Genomic DNA, 21,376 nt, shown 5'->3' with positions numbered 1-21,376 from the left:
TATATAAACCAGTATTGTCTCTTGGACATGAGTTGTTCTTGTGAGCTCTTTAATCCCAGTAGTCAAAAGTTTTCTTTCCTTCACTCTCTGCTTTTTCCAAAACACATCTGCTGCAGATACAGTGGGAGACTTTATTTATCTCCTGAGACTATTTGCAGATTTGCTGAATGAGCCTGTTACTTTAAATGGATTGACCCTTTGACTAATGAGTCATGATTTTCCGGTGCTTAAATTCTAATCCAGAATGAAAAAAACAGTTGACTGCCGGAGCTGTGGACTGTTGGTTCCAAGTATTTAATTTCACTTTACTATACCTGTGAGACTATGGTTGTTGAAGCTCTTTGGAACATGAGTCACCTCAGTCTTCTACTGGGGTTCATACATGACTGCTAAAAACGTCTCCGTGTGTAATTTGTGCTTTTATGTATGTAGTTCTGTGCACCTCTGTTTTGGTTTTTTTTCCTTATGGATTTTAGGCAATCCAGTGTAACAAAGCATACTCATAATGGGTGGAAATTATATTGATGGATCTGTAGCATAACATTTTCTACTGAATGGGTTATTTTTAGATGCCAGTATTTGGTTATCTTTCTTTAGCCAGCTTGTCCATGTGAATGACAATTAAAATTGTGTCTCTGTTAGTTACAGGATGAAGAACGCAGACGGCAGCAACAGTTGGAAGAAATGCGGAAACGAGAAGCAGAAGACAGGGCCAGGCAGGAAGAGGAGCGCCGACAGCAAGAGGAGGAGCGGACCAGGAGAGAGGCTGAAGAAAAGGTTGTGGTCTTCTGAGTGCCACAGGGGTTCTTGCAGGCTTTCCTCTTCAGCCTGGCCAGTACCAGCTAGCCCTGCTGATAAGGGTCATGGCCCAAGGCTTCAGTTTGTCCAATCCAAACCAAAAAGTAATTAAACAAACAGGCCATTCCTGCTGGCTGGAGTTGACTGGTATTGCAGACATAGTACTGTGGGCTTAGTGCCTGAAGGTTTTTAGCAGTGGCAAGGCTCTTACTTAAGAGCCTTTCTGAAAATTATGGAAAAATCAGGTACTTCCTGTTTCCCTTCAGCTGCCGACATAAGTTGCATACCTTCTTCATTATCATGGCTCATTTAGTGCTGTTGGGTTTTTCTGTGTCCCTGAGATGGCATTTAGATATTTCTGTAGTATTTTTAATATAGATACAGAGAAGAATGAAATACAGTAGAGTAGTGATGAATATTCCATACTGGTTTTTATGTTAGGACTGTGGGAGGGAAGTGGTTTCTGTAAAGCAAGTAAATAATTTCAGCAGATAAGTGTGCAGTCAAATTATAAAAATTCAGGCTTGTAGGTTCCTTTGAAACATTATACATTAATATAAGAAGCTTTACTGATAAAACTAGAAGACAAAGCAACTTATTCGACTCAGCATGTTTCTTAAGACCTTTTTGTTCCAAGAGAAGGCGGTTGTTAGTGATTTCAAAAGGAAGAAAGAAGGCTAGCTTTTCACGTTGTTCATCTTGGAAGATTGAACAAATACATTTAAAAAGCCCCCAAACCTTAGATATATTTAACTACAGTCATTTAGTTTTCAAGCTTTGTTAAATTGTTTCCTATAAACGATATAGGTTGATGAGTGGAAGAAGTGGTAATAAGACAAAAGTGAGGAAGGTGTATATGGACTGAGGAAAGTATTTAAAAATATACTAGGGAGCTTCAAAAAATACATCCAAGAGAAAACTATGGCTTTCTTAACTTCGGGCAGTGATGCAGCTAAACAACATTTGGACCATACTTGAAAGAGTTTTCACTGACAGCTGTTGGCTGAGATACTTCTACCAACTCAGAAATCAGTACCATCAGTAAAATGGTTTTAGAGAGTAGTGAAAGGAGATGAGTTTCATGTCTTTGCTGCAGATGAACAAGTTCAGATCAATTTATTATTTTTTCAGGATAACTGACTCAGTGTTAGACAGATAAGCAGATAAGGTGGATTTTTTAAAACATGTGGATTAAAACCAGAAATGATGGTTGTTCCAAATGTCATATATTCCCAACAGAAGTTACACTATGCTTATACCCGAAGAGTTTAGTAACATACATACAGTTCCCAGATATACCTAATTTGTTATCAAACTACTGAATAAACCTTTGTATTAATTTACAATGTGTCTGAGACAAGAGCTGAACAGAATAAAATGCTATTTAGTTTCAAAGCAGAGCAGTCTTTTAAAGAGGAAGAATACATAGAAGATATTTCATGACCTTTTAAATGGTCAGTAACCTCATATAAATATCATTAGCCTAGTTCTGTTTTAAATGCTTTTTAGCAGCATTTATTTGATGCCTGCTTTGGAAAAGTTCTTTGTAATTGATTTTTGTGTGAAAGTAGTTTTCCTGGTGTTTATACTAGAAGGTTTGTTACAAGTCATCTATTCCAAGGCTCTGTTGGCTAATTTACATTGTATAAGCATGAAACAAAATTACAAACTTCCTTTTTTAAGATGGTAGTTAATTTTAGTTATTTTCTTCTCCCACAGATTCTCTACAGCTTTAGTAAATCTGCACCTTATTAACTGTAGTTACAGTTTGAGTCATAAATGTTGAAATGCCCTTAGTTTACACAGGCAGTTCCCTTAGTGACCACAGGCAGTGGTAAATCTGTAAATAATGGCTACACTGTGTTATTGGCTGGCTGCTGGTTTTTTGCAAATGTGACGGTCTGGCCACTGACCAAACACCAGTGCACCCATGAAATCATTCACTCTTAGTAAATATTCTTTGTACGAGTCCATATAGGTGCCCTGCTTATTGCTAGAAAGGGAGACAAAAGATTGACGGAAGATGTTTGTAGCTCAGGGATGGAAAGCCTAAATCTCATGGATTGAAATGTCTGACCACTGTATTTCTGTTTCCTCTGGGCTTTCAGAGGCGCCAGGAAGAGGAGTATTACAGTCGCTTAGAGGCTGAAAGGCGCAGGCAGCACGATGAAGCTGAACGAAGATTGCTGGAACCTGACGAGCCTGGTCTGTACAGACCTCCACTTCCACGGGAATATGAACTCCCATCCCCAACCCCTTCATCTAACGCTCCTCCTCCCCCACCTCAGCGAAACACCTCTTACCTCAAAACACAGGTCCTCTCCCCTGACACGATTTATACTGCCAAGTTTGTTGCATACAATGATGATGATGAGGAGGAGGAGGATTCCAATCTAGCAGGTCAGGATAAGTACTCCAGCACAAGAAAATCTTATGGTGACTTTCCTCCTGCCACCCTTAAACCACAGCAGCCCTCCCGCCAGCCTCGCCCAGTTTCAGATGGCATCTTTCTTTCCAACTCATTCCAGTCATCTCCTGTCAATGCCAACAGTACTACTGTCAAAAAAAGCCAGCCCCCGCCCCCATCAAACAAACCAAGTTTCATCCATGCCAGCAGCTCTAAAGGTAGAAACAATGAAATTAGTCATCTCTACAAAACTATCCTCATATTTTCAACTCCAGTGCTCTAGATTCAATCACTTATTTTGTGATTTCCCCCTCCCTTAATCACTTTTCAGTCTGGTGATCTAACTTAAATCCTGATATTAATATGAATCCTTCAGTTTTTAATTATTTTGATCTCTCAAATTTTCTTGCTCTTTACCCAAACTTTTCAAAAGCAAAAATTCTATCTTTCATGTATGAATCAGAAATGATTTAAACTGCTACTCAATCAATTTGAAGTACTGTTGGTTTTGGCTTTCACTCTGTATCTCTAAGTGATATGTTTTGTATGACTGACCACTGTTTACTCAGGGCATCTGGAAGTGCACCTTTCTTGAACACAGGAAACCTCTCCTAATGGGTTCATGGACAGAACTTATCTTCTGCTTTGTTATTGGTACCAGGGTTCTCTCTCTTTTAATTGTCTGTGCAAATGGCTTTAAAAATTACATTTGTAGATGAAGTTCTTAAATACACAAGCACCAAGAGAAACACAGGTCTTGCAGTTAGCTTCATGTATTAGGCACCATTCCTGAAGTTCTTGTTTGTACAGTGCATTGTCCTTGCAGAGAGACAAAAATCTAAATTTCATCTTAGTAGTGTTTGCTTTACTCATTCCCTTCCCTTCTACACCTCTGTGTTTCTTTGACTTCTCATCTTGTTGCTGTATAATGCCAAGCCAGCCATAATGAAGTTTAATTTCAGTTAGAGCTCTAGCTGCCAGTAACTTCAGCACCATATTTTACCTGCAGAGTACTAGTTGAACTATACTCCTGAATTCAAAGCTAATTCAATCCAAAGCTTTTGGATTTTTTTTTAAACTGCTGCTGTATAGGAGAAATCTTGTATACTTGACTCTTTGAGTGTGTCTTGCTCTGATAAGATTGAACTTTATTGATACAATACTTTGTCTTTAAGCAGCAGCCTCTGCTGGTACTTCTACATTTGTTTTCTTCTATATTCTTTTGAAAGTGGTGGCCATGACATTCTCCTAGTTTATCCTTATGCTGGAGGTTAACAAATGCCTGTCAACCAACTCTAGGTGATGAGTTCATTCTTCTAAAATGAAAAGTCACCTGAGATCCCAAGGGAAAGTGTTTATGCTGGCTTCTAGCTGAATGGTCAGCTTTTTTGATGGATTCAAGTCTCAGTGGCAGAGGTGGAATCCTATAATTTTTATATCTCATCACATTTTTGGCCACCTAACAAATTAGGAAAATCACTCACTTGCTTTATTCAGCAGTGTGCCCTGGGCACAGGGAGGATATAATCCTCCAAATAGGTTCTGTCTATTAGAAGCACTTCTAATCCAGCTACAATATGTATGTGAATCTGATTTAGGATATATACGAGGCCACTGAGCTGCTTGTCCACATCCTTGTCAGTTGACGCTCAAGTCATCGTTTTCCAACAAGGAAAATTAACATCTTTTCCTTTGCAGGGCAAATTAGCTTCTGCTACAGTTGAACTGTGCTGAAGAGAAGCTCTGCACGGTATTGCATAGTTTTTAATATTGCTGAAGGGACAGTTTTGCTCAGTTGCAAATACTGGTCCCACTGGTGCATTGATGATTAGTAGTTCCACTGTTTGTGGTCAGCACAACATCCGAGTTGCATAAAAAAGTATCCACAGTGATTCTCCTGTAAAGGCAAGGGACGCCTGGTCGTTTATGTTGGTGTTGCCTGTGTGATCTCAGGATGTAGTAGTCTCTGTGGTAATAGCCTCTCTTCTGCAAGCCCATCTGTCATTCCTGTCTGGCTCTGTAATAAGTTCTGCATCTTAAAGGAAGGTGAGGGAAGGTTTTAGCTTTTCTGTGTGTTTTCATTAGACTGGAGTATAAGTAGACTACCTGCTGTGGACTACCATTGTGCCTAACCATCATGCATGTGAAGCATGATTAAACCCTCAGCCAGTTTTGTACCAGAACGACTTCAGCTTTTGAACACCAGATATCACAAAGAATTAAGAATATTCTGAAATGGCAGGCTTCTGACATGAAACATTGGTAGTGTATGTCTGTAATGATTTTTTTTTTTTTTCAAAGGACTTTATTTTTCTAGAAATTTCTATTTGAAACTGACTGTAATAAAGAGTAAAATGTACCTTCCATCACAGCACATAGGCTTGCAAAAGCCCTTGCTTCCCTTCCCTATTTGGCACTTTGAAGGCTTTACAAGTAATGAATTAAGCAACCCTAGAGCCATCAGTCACTAGTTGTCACCACCACTCTCCCTGCCTCCCATCATCCACAACCCAGAATGCCATTTAGTATATAATAGCATTTCTAATCCTGCTTTCTGTTAATTTTAATTGAGAAATGAATCTCAGGAAAGTGAAATGTTCAGTGGTATTGTGTGTGCACATATGTTTTTCCTGGAAAACAATTGAAAGGACAGCTTACAAAGATTTGGTTAGGGTTTTGGTAATAAGTAAGGAGTATTGTAGTATGATGCTTCGCCTTTAATAGCCTAATTCATAAACCATACAACTAATTCTGAATACTCTTATTTCATAATTTTTAAACTAGCCATGAGAACAGGTTAACTTCACTTGATTGCTCAAGCTTCTCTGAAGACTGCCTGCGTAACGTACAAAGCCGTTTGCACAAAATGCAGAATTCACTGTGCAGTTTGACCATCTCCCATCTCGCTGACTCTATTACATTCCTGTCCTTTACAGCTCTTTCTTGTTCTGAGTGTTAACTCTAGTAAACCATGCTTCTGCAAATTTTGCTCTCGTGCCTTCTTCCACTGGGTCTCTGAAGACCACTGAGTCTCTCAGCTCACCAAGGAAAAAGTCAACACCCAAATGAAAACCACTATCCTAATGCAAATAAAGCTATAAACCACAGCTTGTGGATGCAGCCACAAGCTTTTCAAAGTCGGGAAGGCAGTACTTACAGGAATGTAAGACTCACAATTGAGAGGAAAAAAATTTGATATGCCTGGCATACCTAGTATGATTTGGTTTGCTGCAAATTTATGGTGGAAAAAATTTGGCCTACAACACATTAGCTAAATTGGCTTGTATATTCTAGCCTCATTCAGAATTTTTTCTGAATATTTCTGGGAAGTTAGATGTACCAGTGGAAGAAGCAAACATCTCCTTTTGTACCAAAGAAGGTTCACAAGACATAACATGTATGATACTGAAACCAGAACTGTCTGAACACAAATCTGAGTAGTGTACTGACACTTCTTTTTACTCTTTTCCTGACAGTTATTAAGAGAATATGGTCTTAAATGTCAACTAAATTATTAAACTTCTGATTGGAAATAAAAGGTTTTGTCTTGTGGCCTTTACAAAGAATTAATATAATGTGTAAAACTTGTCTGTTATATCAACTTAAAGGTGCAGTGCTGCAAGAGTTACCTGAAATTTAAATTCAGGGGTGGGAGGAAGGGGCCATCTTCTGAGTGATACTGTGTGTATACTGAGACTTAACAGAAACTAAAAATCTGATTCTGCCAAATTGCAAAGATGGTATATAGAAATCTTTGCTTACTTTCAGCCTCAGAAAGAGAGGAGCTACAGCTAACTTACTTCCTGTGGAGTTTGTCACAGGATAATGAAGAGTGTTGCTCTTTCTGTTGATCTCCTTGAGCAGCTGTCTGTTGTACAATAAGCCATAATAAGTTAAAGACCATGATTTGGCATATGCTGGATAATCCAAACAAAATTAGGCCATTTTAAGAGGGTTGGAATTTTTTAGTACTGAGTTTAAATATTCTAGACGTCAGATGACCTCTATTATTTACTATTCTCATTTGAGATTGTTTCTTGAAAGAAGCACTGCACCTTTTTGAAGGAATACAGTATAAAACTTCTGTGTTGTAACTGCAGTCCTTTAACTTACTACTTACTTCTTTTTCCATAAGGAATAAATTCATACACTGGATCTACAGGAGCAGCTGCTGGGGAAGTTTATCGGGATCCAAGAGACAAAAGATCTAAAAGGTGATATACAGGAGTCCATAAACTTTTATAAACTGACTTGGCTAACTTCTGCAGTATTTTCATTGTATCTCTGGGGGCTATTCAAGAATTCTGCTGTTGGGTCTATTATGGGTTACTATAAAACACAACTAAGTTCTCTCCACAAGTCCTTAGATGATCTGAAGCACTGCTGAACAGCAACGAGTTTTGGCACTGCAACTAAGTAAACAAAATGATCACTGTAAATGAGTAACTTGAACTGATTTAGGTGTTTTTATAAGTCTGAACAGTACTTCTCCAGTGGAATTCTTACCAAATTTGTAATAAGCATAAATAATATAAGCTGCATATATATCTCATACGGGTTTTACCATGTAGCATACTGAAGATGGGACAATGGTTTTCCAGTGCTTTTACTTAGAAATGTGCCACCACGGAAAAGCTTTCTAGTTTAGCCAAAGCAGTAATGCTTTGTTAATACAGGCAGAGCCTTAGTTTATACCTGCCATTCATGTTGAAAACTGGCAAGCATTTCCATTTATGTTGACATGCCATAAGTGGTCAAGTCATACATTTCTCTTAAGTGATAGCACAATATCAGAGTGTGTGAGGAACAAAACCTTTCAGAACACAGAACGGGGACTCCTTTGCTGTAGTCAAAGAAGCTGTCATTACATGTCATCAAGAATGATTATGTTTAAGGATCTTGTAGATGAGATTTATAAAAAATACTTTTTGTTTCCTTTGCAGTCAAGATGCAGATTTACCTGGAGCACCAGAAAACTTGACGTTCAGGGAACGCCAGCGACTTTTTTCACAGGGTCAGGATGTATCTAATAAAGTAAAAGCTTCTAGGAAACTAATGGAACTGGAAAATGAGCTGAACACAAAATAAGATTAAAGCACCTTATCAGATGTAATGGATGATCTCCAAATTGAGGGTTTGAGATTGGGGGCACACTACTAAGTATGAACAGAAAATGAATGTTTTCTGAAAGGAGTGACTTTGATTCCTCTATATCTAAGACTGTTAATTAAGACTTAGAGATGTTGCAATAGCAAGAAAACTGATTACTTTGCCAGGAGCTTGTGGTTTATACAATGAAAGCACTGTAAATTTTTAAAGATATGAATCACGTGAAGGTAACTTTTTTCTGTTTTGGGGGTTAAGTTCTTTTGCACCAGTCCAAGTAGCACTTGTCAAAGATAAGTTCTGTTTCCTGGTGTTTTACAGACACACTTTTGTTTTAGCTGCTGAGCAGAGAGAGTGAGAATAGCTTGAACTGCCTAAACTATACTGTGCACTAGAAATGAGTATTTTAGGTTGTTCAACAAGAAGCCAATGTCTGGGCCACCTTAAATAAAGTTTCATATGCAAGTTTGACATACTGTATGGTGTTCATGGAAGGAGCAGCATATCAATACAGATCTTACCATTACTTAGTACTGGCATAACACACATTCTCTAGATATATTCTCTTGGAATAAAAATGTTTCTATTCCTATGTATTTGTTGGGTCTAAAATGGATGCCTAAGATTTTATCTGTAGTTATGGAAAAGTCTTTGTTGATGCATCCCTACTACATGTGCTTCAGACTTTGAAAATGTGAAGATAACTTTTGGATAACTGTTTCATTAAAAACTACATAAGCAATAGATAGCAGGCTACACTTAGTGGCCCTTCATCAGCTAGGACCAAAATGTTAGTAGTGTGTTAAAGGCGAGGATTCCTGTTAGAAGGTGAGCAGAACACGTGGATATGTTTTTTGAGAAATTCAGATTAGAAGTTATTGGACAATTGGGCCTGGAACAGTATTGATAATTATTGATGTTATTATCAGTTCAGCAATAGATTTTTGTTGTCTATGGAGATGTGAATTGGCATATTAGAGAAGAAGATGAAGTGTAAAGCATCAAATATAATACTGCAGTCTGGAAATGGGAACGTTCACAAGGTCATTAACAGAGCTGGTGTGCTAGCAAGGCACCATCCCTGCTCACATGAGGAAGCAGTGCTAGAGAGCTCCTCTTCCATCTAGCTGGCTTTACTGACATCCTGTTACTGTCGTACTGAAAGCCTTTTTGGCAGTTCAAGCTATTTTTACACACTGTTATAGCCTTATTTAATTTTAAATTGTTAATCTTTTTCCTCCCACTATTTCCTCAGCTATGCTTATGTGGCTGATGATGTTGGGAATAAGGACCTCATCAGAGTCTTTCTCATTGTGTGATGTTAAGACAACATATATTGTGATTCCAAACAAATTTTCTATTTGACAAAGCCCTTTACTGGCTTTAGATGATTTTTTTTTCCTGTATCATATTGTTCTCTTATAAATATATATTTAGGGATTTGTGCACACTTCCAAATACAAAGGGGTAGACTTTCACTGCCTTAGGAAAGAAATCACTTTTAATAAGAGTTGTATGATAAATAAATGCAAGTTAATGAAAATTGGAGTGTAAATATTTTTTACGTATTTCAGGTTTCTTATTTGAAAGTGTGCTTTTACCGTTTCACCTGTTAAATATGAAGTAGAAGATTAAACTGGTTCAAAGTGTTAATGAAGGATCTGCATGCTTGCTATGTCTGTTCATCAGCAAAAGCAAGCCTCTCCCAATTTATCTTGAGAACACTAGCAGCCTTACAGTGACAAATTTTTCTTGAGGAAAAAAACTTATGCTGTGGCTGAATTACTGTTGCTGCTAGACTCTGAAAAAGGCTTAGCAAAAAAATACCTATAACCTTCAGTTGAGTGGATTTGGCCGCTATTGGGCATTCGGGTCAAGTGTGAATATGTGTAAAAGTGCTTTTCATATTTGTCTGTGCATTATTTGAAAAAAAACATCAAAACTGCTGTAGTTTCCCATTTCTACTGTATTTCACTTGCAACCTATTTTTAATAAAGTTTGTATTGTATTTAACTTTGCATTAAATGTTTTTTGTATTCTTATTTAGTTCTGTGTTCCTAACAACATTATCATAAACCAGAGGGGCTCTTAAAATGTTTTGCCTTGCTTGTCCTCTTAAAATGTATTTACAAGCAAAGTCAGTGTATCTCATTTGAAAACCTCAAATTAATTTTACATGGACAATCAACAGAGACTGACCTTAACTAATAAGAGAGGATAATTTCTTAGTCTAATGTATGACACTTATAGTGCTGACTTGAAGGATGTGATTTTTATAGCTTAACCAGCAATTTAAGTAGTAGTAAATACCAGTGGTGTCCATTTACAGACTAGTCGCACTGTATCATCCTCAAGTGCAAAGTTGTTTTTCTAACAGCAAAGAGGAACCTAGAACATGGCATCTCTTGAAAAGTAAACAGTGTGTGCAGGGTTCCCACTGGGATTGCTGTGGTTAATGGGAGTCAGCAGTTCAAACTCTGCTTGGGGAGGAAGCCAGGCCCCAGTGAAGTGCTGTAGATGCCTTCTGCTGTAGCTGTACATCTGCTGAAGATGGGATTGAGAGCCATTTATAACCTCAAAAGAACTCAACTTTTAATTTTGAATGTAGACTGTCCAGACTAGAAGAAAATGGAAACAATCCGTTGCCCTTCTCTATATGAGTCCCTCAGTCTAAACAAAAGAGCTAGTACAAGAAAAAAATGGTGTATTTGAGATTCTTCAAAGCAGAGAATCAGTGTAGAAGAGTGTGCTGCAGTACAGTTTGGCAGCATTTCTAGAAGATGGACTTTATAATTGTTTCTTGCCCAGTTCTCACCAACAGGCTGTTTTGTTCCCTGCCCATCAAGCAATCTCTTCTAAGCTTTGGAAATAGAAAGAAGACCCCTAAGGAGATTTGCTGCTATTATAATCAGTCATTCATCATACTGAGATTTTTTTGTTTTTCTACTGATGGGAAAATTTTCAGTACTATTTGATCTTCAGAGGTGCACAGAGAAATTACTAAATAGGAGTAGTGAATGCTCACTTTTAGGTTATTACTTCAAGGAGTAATAACAAATTAAGTCTTGTCTGTTACAGCCTACAGAAACAAGATCCTTAATCTCATTAATAGTGGGTAAAATCCACAGTAAGGGAGACATTAACCATTACACTTCAGAGGCGATCCTTCTGGATGAAGCTGAGTTTTGCTGGAAAATAACATTGTTCTGACTTGATTACTGGTGCAGGATAAGCAGTACATATAAAATCACAGCTCATTGTCAAGAATTGTGAGTCACACCCTGCAAGCAACTGAATCATCCTCCCCAAAATAGCTGATACTGATTAAAATCCTGTCTGCCTTAGTGCCAACATCTTGTAACTTCCACACCACTGCAGCACTTTTGAACTGTTCTTTAGCCTGTATCCATTTGTCAGTTCTCATTTTTCAATCAAAGCAGACCTAGTTGCAAGGAGGAACTGCTGAGTTACACTTTTGTGTGCCAAACCTAACTGCAACCAGCTAGATGGGTCTTTTTGTCTGAACAGAGGCTATAGATTATAGTAACTTGTTGAAGATGGAGGATCCCAGAAGACGGTGGATAGAGCTGCACAGGGGTGTTTGGTTTGGCCTTGATAGGTGGGCTGTATCTGGGTTCCTTAGTAAAGGAGCACTATCCCTTTTGTACTAAACATGGAGGGATTCACTGCTCTGTGTCTTTGGATTTTCTACTGCCCGCATGAGAGCACATTTGCCATGTTCAGTAGAGAGTAACTTGAGACTTGCTATTTTGCAGAACTGGATTCCTCTGTAATTATCATGTTGGTTTTGGTTTAAAGAAAAAACAAACCCAAACAACTACAGTGCAAAAATAGCACTATTTCCCACTTCCAAGAAGCTGACATGTCTGTATCTGGTATACTTACATATTTTATAGCCAAAAAATATAATGACTGCTTTCAAGACCATGTAAATCTTTCAGTGTGGTACAGCAGAGTACCAAGTAATATCGCTAATGCATGTCACATTTTCACCTTGGAAACCTCAGTGTGAGGCCCCCAGCTATAGCCTGAATGAATAGCTCCTGCCGTGGGCAGCTTCTTGGGAGTCCCACCCCACCTGAACCCACAGGCTTTGTGCCGGTCCTACAACAGCCCTAATGCCGGCCGTGTTTGCAATTACTAAACAGACTGTGGTGCATCATCCCGCTCAGCACCAAAGCAAGGTCAGCTACAGCTGCTTGCCCAGGGCTGGGTCTAATTGGGGCTTGAGTAGCTCCAAGGGTGGACACTCCATCATCTCTCAGGACAGCCTGTGCCAGTGTTTGACTATCCTCACACTATCCTTAGACTCTTGCCTCTTGTACTGCCCCTGGGCACCGCAGAGCACAGTCTGTGGTGTTGACAGTCTCCCATCAGGTATTTGCACATACTGACTGGATCCCCCTCAGCCTTCCCCTCCTCCAGGCTGCGCTTCCCCCAGCACACTCCGGGTAACAGATGCTCCTATCCCTTAATCTTCTTTGTGGCCCTTACAGCCTTAGCCCAAAGCACACATCACCAGCTGCTTAGGGGGGAACTCCTGTAGCCGGTATCAGAGCTCTCAATTCTGTCCTCTTCGCCCTTTGCCCGGGTGTGAGGTTTGTGCCCCTGGGCCCAGGAACCGGGTGGCCTTACACTAGCCTTGGGAGCTCCAGGCTTTCCTTCTACCCCTGCACTCCCTGCCCTTATCCTTGGCCTTGGCCTCTGAGATCGGGACTCTGCAGGCCGAGGGATCCACAGCCCGACGGACAGCGCGCCCGCCCCCCGCTCACTCTCCCTGCTGGGGGCGCCCTCGGGCACATGCCCCCGCCGTGGCCCCGCCCCGTTGCCGCTCCCTGCTCGCGGATTGGTTGGCCGCCGTGCCACTCAGGAGCGAGGCGTGGCTGGCGGGCTGTGGCGCTCGCTCAGCCAATCGCAGCGCAGGGCGCTGGACTCTGGGCGGGGAAGAGGCGGGCCCGTCGCCATGGCAGCAGCGCTGCCGCCCCAGACGCGTCCCGGGTTAAATCCCCCCCGCAGCCGCAGCCGCAGCCGCAGCCGGAGCCGCTCTCGCTCCGCCTCGGCGCGGGACCGGGAGGATGATGCGGCCGCGCCGCGGGCTGGACGCGGGCTCCGTGTGGGCGCAGCGCCTGCGGCAGCTGGAGCAGCGGTTGCGCGTGAGGGGGCGGGGCCGGGGCGGGGCCTGCGGGCGGGCACGTGCTGCGGGGCCGCGCCTCGCGCCGGGCGGGAGGGCCTGGGGGGCGCGGCCGGGCCGCGCTGCTGCCTGGGCGGGGATCCCGAACCGGCCGCGAGTGCGGCTGGACGGGCCCCGTGTGCTGGAGGAGCCTGCCCCGGCTGGGCGGGGATCCCGAACCGGCCGCGAGTGCGGCTGGACGGGCCCCGTGTGCTGCGGGAGCCTGCCCCGGCTGGGCGGGGATCCCGAACCGGCCGCGAGTGCGGCTGGACGGGCCCCGTGTGCTGCGGGAGCCTGCCCCGGCTGGGCGGGGATCCCGAACCGGCCGCGAGTGGGGCTGGACGGGCCCCGTGTGCTGGAGGAGCCTGCCCCGGCTGGGCTGGGGATCCCGAACCGGCAGCGAGTGCGGCTGGACGGGCCCCGTGTGCTGCGGGAGCTGCCCCGGCTGGGGTGGGGATCCCGAACCGGCAGCGAGTGCGGCTGGTTGGGCCCCGTGTGCTGGAGGAGCTGCCCCGGCTGGGGTGGCACGGAAGGAGAGCGGCAGAGCAGTGAGCGGCTCTCCTTCCCTCAGCGCTCTCGGGTGCCCCGGTGCTGAGGGAGCGCCTGGCCGGCCCAGCGTCCGACACTTCTAATAGTGCTGACTTGGAAATGGGAGCTACGTGCTTATGTATAAATAAATAAAATAGTGCTTTTCAAAGGACCACGGTTCTGCAAAATGCCGGGAGGAGGTGGTTTCGCAAAGCAAAAGCGCTTTAAGTTGTGTGCCTGTGCGTCCCCACACAAGCAAGCAATATAACAGAAAAGATAAAAATAAAAATTAAGAGTTGATCCTAATTTTTGCATGCTCATATGTAAATACTGTTGTGATTAGGAGATGAAGGTAGGTAGTCCATGGATCTCAGAAGTTTGAGAAACAGCTGTGATGAAGGGTATCATAATGAAGCTATATTAATCAGACTCATATTTTTAAAGTTTTCATTTTTGTGTATTTGGGTGGGTTTTCTTCCTTAGACCAAAGAAGAAAGAATAGTTGTCCTGGAAACTGAAAATGCTCTTCTTCATCTAAAACTTGCAGAGGTGACTGTTGTTTTTTTGTTTTGGTTTTGTTTTGTTTTTTGTTTTTGTTTTTTTTTTTCAAAAATAATTCTTGTGGAAATAGAAAAAAAAGATGCTGAAATCTTTCTTCCTCTCTTCAGGTTTTGCCCTCTTTACCAGTTGGGAAGATCTATACAGGGATTAAGGCTCAGCATCTCTTTCTTTTCAAAATCATGAATGGTAGCAGTAATAGGCTGATTAAGTAACTAGAAGACAGCGTGGATTTAAATGTTTGCTATTGTGTTAAATCTAGAAAGGTGAACTGAGGGAATTACTCTGGAAGCATGAAATATGGGCTATTTCTTCTTACAGGGAACATGTTTGTCAAAAAGACAGTGGCAGATTTTTCAGGAGTACTTTTGACACAATTAGGATGATGCTGTGAAAATAGCTGTTCACAGAATGCAGGAGAGATACTTGATTGGGAGTAGAATTACCAGGGATGCCCTGCTGTGTGTGTTTTTGCAGTGCTGGTATTGTTGCACATGTGCATTGTTACAGAGCATACAGCAACAACTGGATACCCTCATTGCTTTATATCCTTCTACGGAAGCATAGGTTATTCCTAGATCCTCACTGAAATAAGGAGCAGCTTGTGATAATGTTTGGGACCTTCAAAGGGAAGATTTCAGAGATGTAAAGAATTCTGAATGTAGATTAGGTTGCTAGAGCAGCGCCAGCTGTGAGTCTTAGTGGTGATACAAACTGTTGGCCAAGAGTTTCTAATCTGGGCTGAAACATTAATTGGCTGGGTGACCTCAGGGAAGCCATTTGCCCTCCCTGTGGGTTTGCTAACACACGTGGATAAAAGTGGGTTTAACATTTTTCAAAGTCTAACTGGAAACAGGTGGTATATCTGAAATGAGTTTTGCTAGCTATACAGAACACTAATTTATTCTGAGGAAATGTTTTTATTGTCTTTGTTCTGCTTTACAATATTTCAGTATTTCAGCTGATTATTTTTTATCCTCACAAGCACAAGAAAGAAATTATTCTAGTTAGTAAGGTGTATCAGATGTAGGAAGGAGTTGCCTGTGTATTAGAAAATGAAGTCTTGTTTTTGAAATAGAACACTGCTTCATTTTATTGAAAAGTATGCTGGAAAAAATGGGTACCTACCATGAGGGGTGTGGGCAGTGTTACCACCATCAGTCAGAAACAATTTCAAATTAAATCCTTTGCAATTAATCTTGCTCTGATGGTTCTTGCACTGATCTAGGCAGTTATTTAGATATTAAACTAAAAAAATTAAAAATTTTGCCTCTTCTTGGTTAATTTGCCCCAGCAATCTGAAAATATGAGCTGAACTGACATGTATGAAATAGTTTTACCTTAATTGAAGACTCTATTAAAAGCAATACTAATTGAAATTAGTATCTTTAAGGTTGTGCAATAGTGCACCATATGTCCTGATGTTCTACCAGCCATGCTGGTGAGAAAAGCTACTGCCCTTGACTGTCTGTCCCTGGTCCTTCGGATCTGTTGGGGAGCTGCCTAAGTGATTGAGCTTTAACAAGTTAAATCACAGGGACCAGGGTTAACAGAGGTCTCATTCTTAACTTGTAAAAGCTAATTGGATTCATTTTGGCTGGAGTGAGTTGGGAAGCTTTGGAGACAAACTTATGAGGATTGCCATAAATTAGGTTTTGCAGTGTAAATGTTTGTCTATAGGTTGCATCAGTCTTACTGAAATGTTATCTCCTGCTATAGACCTCCCCTTACATCCTTGAGACAGTGATGAATTTCAGCACTTCTCCTGTGTTCTGCTGTCTGGTATATTGTTATCCCAGCAGCATACTGGAGGGGTTGTTACCCAGTGTAGGAAGTCAGATTCTTTTAGGTGGACCAGCTTTTGCCCTGTTTTTTTCCTGGTTGAAATCTGTTTATCTGGCTGCATAGCCCTTGCTTTTACTAGCAGTTTTTGAGGTCCTGACCTTGCAGCCTTCACCGCATAAAGCCAAGTCTGCCAGAATGGATCCAATTGCAAAACTGAGATTTCACGCTGGAGAACACTACTGAGTAGTTCATTTTCACTTCTGCTTGTAGTAAAGCTGACTATAAAAATGTTTTAATCCATTTTTTGCTTCTGTGCTCAAGCTCAGGTTTGCAAGTGCTGGCCTATGAACAACCCTGGTGAATGTTAAAACTATTTTAGTGGAGAAAACCCCAAAATCAAGGCAACAATTGCAATAAAGATGATAGTGGAAGTGATGCAATGACAGTAGCACCGACCCTTCCGCTTTTATCTTAGTGTTGAGAAATGTGGAGAGTCAAGGGGAATCTCTGCAGATGGTGCAGATTAGGTGCTAAAAGGAGTTTTAACTACCCTAAGCTTAGTTAACAACACGACTTGAGTACTGCAATTGCTTATTTACATATGCTTAACTTTTCACGCGTGATTAGAGATACTAATTCTGGTGCACTACTTGTGTGCATTTTTTGAAGCTGTTTCTAAGTATTGCATCTGAATAACGTGAGTCTTGAAAATCCTTAGATTTTCAGAGCGTGTAAACACTGTACAGAATCAGTCTCGATACCTGGGATCTTAAAGCCTGTAACAATTTGTTTAGAAACCTACCCTCTTCCTGCTATCTATTTCTTGTAAGAACTTTTTCTATTAGTGCTAAGGTTGTTGTACAGACCTTCCACTTGCATGTGTAAATAGAAGATTAATACCTTGCGAAGGTGAAAAAGCAACATGAAAATATTGCTTTTTTTATTTTTTTTTTTTTTTTAAAAATACAATCTTTCTTTATCCTAACAGTTCAGCATGTTATACTGGTTTTGCCGAAATTGCCTGTACTTAAACTGTAATTAAATGTTTGCTATTTACCTATTGTTATCAGATTATTGGAATTGAATAAAATCCATTGTGTGGGTAGATTTAGCTCTTTCATGTCTTTTGTCTTACTCTTCTATGCTTTGCTAATTTAAATAACAGGGAATTGCAGTCACAGAATGTATGGTGTGAATAAAGTAGGAAATAAGTCTGTGCAAGAGACAAGTGCATTTCAAAACTAGAGGAAGAGGTAATTGGTATTGGTTAAGGAATGATGTGTCAACACGTGGCAGGGGAAGAAGTTGCAGCACATTTTAAGCACCAGGACTGTCACAAAATTACAAAAAATGCATTTTTTAGTGGAATGCAGATTCTTCCACAAGAAGTCTTTACCGAGATGACTCTTTTTGTATGCATGATTGTAAATATTTGAAGTTGAATTATTTCTATTTTCCTTTTGATTTCAACATATAAAAAAATTCCTAAGTTTGCCATAAAAATTGCTTTTGCATAATAGGTAATTTTAGACTGTCAGAAGGCATTCCTCTCCACAACCTTTAAAAATTGCTTTGGTTGCTGTGATTTCTGAAGACCTAGAGTAAGGCTTTGTTGGCCCAGCTTGGCACCATTGCAACCCTCTGATTGTAATGGAGCTGTTGTTGTCAGGGAGCACAAAGCTGGGGGCTGTGTATTACCAACTACTTCAGGATTTCAGCAGTTAACACGTGTATGTTTGCCTTTGTTCTGTCATGTCCTTCCTCAGTGCTTTCTGCATTAAGTGTAGTTTCCAGAGACACTTAATCCAGCTGTGTAACCAGCCCTTTTCCCTAAGTGAAGGCACAGTTTTAACCTTTTAGATCCACCTCAAGCATAAGTAAGAGGGTGTAGGTACTGCAAAAGCATTTTAATAATCTAGTGCTCAAGTTTACAACTAACAGGCCAATTTGTGATATTGGCTTGTTACCATGAGGTGATTCTTCATGTGACTCAGAAAAAGATATTAGCAAAGAAATTAAGTATTGGCAACATCCTAAGTAATCAGCCGAATTACAAATATTTACAGAGAAAAAGGGGATAGAATGCAATAGGAAACAAGAACGTTTTAAGTAACTTTTTCTGTTTTTCTGGTTTTTTTGGTGTTTTTGTTTTTTTGGGGTTTTTTTTTGTTTTTTTTAATAGTATCAAGGGTTGGCTGGAAGAAGCACTAATGAAGTATTGCAGCTCTATGCTGCTCATGGCCAACAGATGAAACTGCAGAGGAGTTCTGCTGTAACCCAGCTGCATGGAGCAATAAAGGTAAAGGAATTTAGTAATAATGTAGACATAATCAATTCTCTATATACTCATCAACTATAGTAAACTCCAGAAAATGGTATTGTGATATTAATGTGATCTGTGGCTTTACTGTATTCACAACAGAGCTTGCAGTGAGGTGTAGCAGTGATTTCATAGTGATTTTGCTGTAATGGGCTGCAAAGTCACTTGAGAGACTGGTAAAAGTGGATTCTTCTGAGCTCTAGGATCTTACATACAGGGTGCTATTAATACCTGAGATAGATATTTTTGTAATCAAAACTTTAGAATTCCCAATTTGACTGTCACACAGACTTCCTTAACAACAATAATTGTGATATACTTTAGATAGGCAAATCCTTTTAAAAAAGCATTTGAGAGCTCCACTGATTACTAAGAGTTCTCTGGCAGATCTCACAAGAAGAGTAGTTTGCTGTGTGCTCACTCAGACTTTAATTTTGCATATCCTAGTCCCAGTACCATAATATTCTCCTTTGTTTAAGTGTTCTTTTGTGCCGTTACTCCACAGAGTAGTGAGTTCCTTTTAGGGAAGGATGCAGCTTAACTGTAGCATTGTTGGACTAGATGATTGTTGTAGGTCCCTTCCAATGGAACTGTACGGTTTAATTACAGTGGTTCTGCTTTGTAAGTTTTGTGGTGGTATTTCACATTTTTGGTTAGCTAGTGTGGCAGAACTTCTTGTGATGCAATACCAGTGGATCGAGAGAGTTTACTATCAGATGTCAGTGAATACTAGGAGGGAGCACAGCTCTCTAAATAAATGTCTAAATGAAGAGTCATCCTATACCCATAATAACAAAAAACTCCTTCCCATTTACATTGTGTGGCTTTTGAGAGTGAGAAATGCAATGAATTTGTCCCTTTAGTTTAGGTTGCCTTTTTATTGTTGAAACTAGTTAATCAATTCAAGGTGAATACCACAGTTAGAAAAATAAAATGTCACGGAATATGTAACACTTTGTAACACTGGCTGACAATGAAATATCACAGTGTTTCTGTGACATAGGATATTGTTAAGTTCACCTTAAAGATAGCTTTACATGTCCATTTCAGGACTTGGATATCAAGAAGTTTACTTATCCTAAAATCAGGTCAATTTGTTTTTATTTAGATGGACTTGTGAGTGAATATAGGCTGATCTTACAAACATTTAAAAGTTCATCATGTATATTACGCTGAGTTACATCCAAAATACAAATACTTTTCTGAACAACATCAGTTTCTGATCTTTTCAAAATACATCTGTTCTGATTGGAGGACATAGAACTAGCCTATACAAGAAATGTCTTGAGTGAATCCTAGCAAATTCCTCCTGATCAAATCGTGAAAAATGAAAGTAATAAGGGAAATATGGATCACAGTTTTTCACTACTAATTCTAGATATGACTTGAAAGTGGACAGAACCCACACATGCTCACACTTATTTTTGCCTGATGAAATAACAAAGAGACTTGGTTATACCTGGAGCTCTGTTATGGTCAAAACAGGTATGATAAAATGATAAGGATCCATAAAGTCTTGTTGAAATTTTGTTTTAGGAAATTACATTGCTGAATATTTTGCACGATTCTTCTTTAAACATACTGAAAGATTTACTCCTGAAGGCTTCCTTCCATCAAGTAGAGGGTTCTTCCTTCCTGTGATGTCTCACCATAATAATTTGGGTTGTTGTATTGATTCTTCTTAACTGCTGGTTCTGTGTCTTTATAACATATTTTTCTTCTTGCTGACAAGAGGCTTAAGCAAGACCTGAAGAGCCTTCGTTCGTTTGCTCTTGAGCTTTCAAAAGAGTTTCAACGTCAAAGCAAGACTTGTCTTTACCAGGTTCTGGCAGCAGTCCAGGGGATACAGCTGCAGACTGAAGCAATGCAAAGTAAGGCTCATTGCACTTAGATTTCAAATATGTAACATCAACAGTGTAATTGTTCAATGTTAGTAACATTTAAAGGTTGAGTCTGATTTTTGAGAAACATGTCACTGGAATTGTAGCATTTGTTTCTTGTTTGACATTAAATCATCAAGGAGTTCAGAAGCATTAGAAGTACAAATAACTCTGCAGAGGTTATGATTGATAATTTGGATTTGTCTTTTATGTGGATTACAGCTGCTATTAGACTGCTGCTGAGTTGGCTCAGCTGTAACATTTTTAAACTGAAGTTCTCAGGCTTGTTGTCTTGGCTATTTTAGAAGAGCTGAATAAAGAGTACACATTGCTTTATAAAGCTGAAATTTGTCTACTTTTGACTGTACCAGGAAGGGACTTGGCTGATTTTAGAGGTTTCTGAAAATACTGCCTGAAAATAGGAGAGACTTGATTTTTAATATTTCTGTGTATTTAGTGGAAAAAATTACTTCAGAATCAAAAACCAGTTGCATCTGTTGGACTAGATACTGTAGATACTAACAGTGCATGGATTGCTGTTTTGGAATTCAGGTACTTCCTTGTTCATGTTTACATAGGAAAGAGAGCTCCTGGTGCACTCTGCCCTCATCACTGAGGATTAAGTGCTTTGGTCATGTACCTGGATCACATGGTATGGATCTCTGCACCTGCTTTCAATATCCTTGATTCTGGTGAAGCTCCTGCCAGGCCTGAGAATCACATGACACATGCAATGCTTACATTATTTGACATGTAGCTGCCTGTAGAGCTACATCAAATATACAAATTTATAATCAGAGACC

General features: G+C 40.3%; 2 protein-coding genes and 1 long non-coding RNA gene across 28 annotated transcripts in view; 2 read left to right on the top strand and 1 right to left on the bottom strand.

The window, feature by feature from the left end:
• Window positions 1-10,324, top strand: part of AFDN (afadin, adherens junction formation factor) — a 112,122-nt gene extending 101,798 nt beyond the window's left edge. For 6 of the 19 annotated variants that reach the window (XM_056486563.1, XM_056486562.1, XM_056486569.1 and 3 more), the window contains 4 exons: window positions 643-777; window positions 2,907-3,423; window positions 7,341-7,419; window positions 8,149-10,324. In XM_056486563.1, coding sequence (XP_056342538.1) covers window positions 643-777; window positions 2,907-3,423; window positions 7,341-7,419; window positions 8,149-8,293 — 876 coding nt within the window. In that variant the 3' untranslated portion in view covers window positions 8,294-10,324. The remainder of the gene's footprint in view (window positions 1-642; window positions 778-2,906; window positions 3,424-7,340; window positions 7,420-8,148) is intronic. The other 13 variants (XM_056486580.1, XM_056486577.1, XM_056486572.1 and 10 more) reach the window with 4 other exon arrangements.
• Window positions 10,325-13,292: 2,968 nt separating this feature from the next.
• KIF25 (kinesin family member 25) overlaps window positions 13,293-21,376 on the top strand; it is a 40,747-nt gene continuing 32,663 nt past the window's right edge. For 2 of the 3 annotated variants that reach the window (XR_008840072.1, XR_008840071.1), the window contains exons 1-4: window positions 13,349-13,485; window positions 14,514-14,579; window positions 18,556-18,672; window positions 20,426-20,564. Coding sequence is in view for 1 of the 3 variants with exons in the window: in XM_056487170.1 (XP_056343145.1) it covers window positions 13,408-13,485; window positions 14,514-14,579; window positions 18,556-18,672; window positions 20,426-20,564 (400 nt within the window). In the remaining 2 variants the exon portion in view is untranslated. Of the gene's footprint in view, window positions 13,486-14,513; window positions 14,580-18,555; window positions 18,673-20,425; window positions 20,565-21,376 lie in introns of all 3 variants that reach the window. The other variant, XM_056487170.1, reaches the window with a different exon arrangement.
• LOC130250954 (uncharacterized) overlaps window positions 20,327-21,376 on the bottom strand; it is a 42,140-nt gene continuing 41,090 nt past the window's right edge. For 5 of the 6 annotated variants that reach the window (XR_008840078.1, XR_008840077.1, XR_008840075.1 and 2 more), the window contains one exon: window positions 20,327-20,549. This is a non-coding gene — a long non-coding RNA (uncharacterized LOC130250954). The remainder of the gene's footprint in view (window positions 20,550-21,376) is intronic. The other variant, XR_008840073.1, reaches the window with a different exon arrangement.

Source organism: Oenanthe melanoleuca, chromosome 3, assembly GCF_029582105.1.
Source record: "Oenanthe melanoleuca isolate GR-GAL-2019-014 chromosome 3, OMel1.0, whole genome shotgun sequence".
NCBI lineage: Eukaryota > Metazoa > Chordata > Aves > Passeriformes > Muscicapidae > Oenanthe > Oenanthe melanoleuca.
The sequence above is the reverse complement of the archived record's forward strand: the minus strand, read 5'-3'. Positions and strand labels throughout refer to the sequence as shown.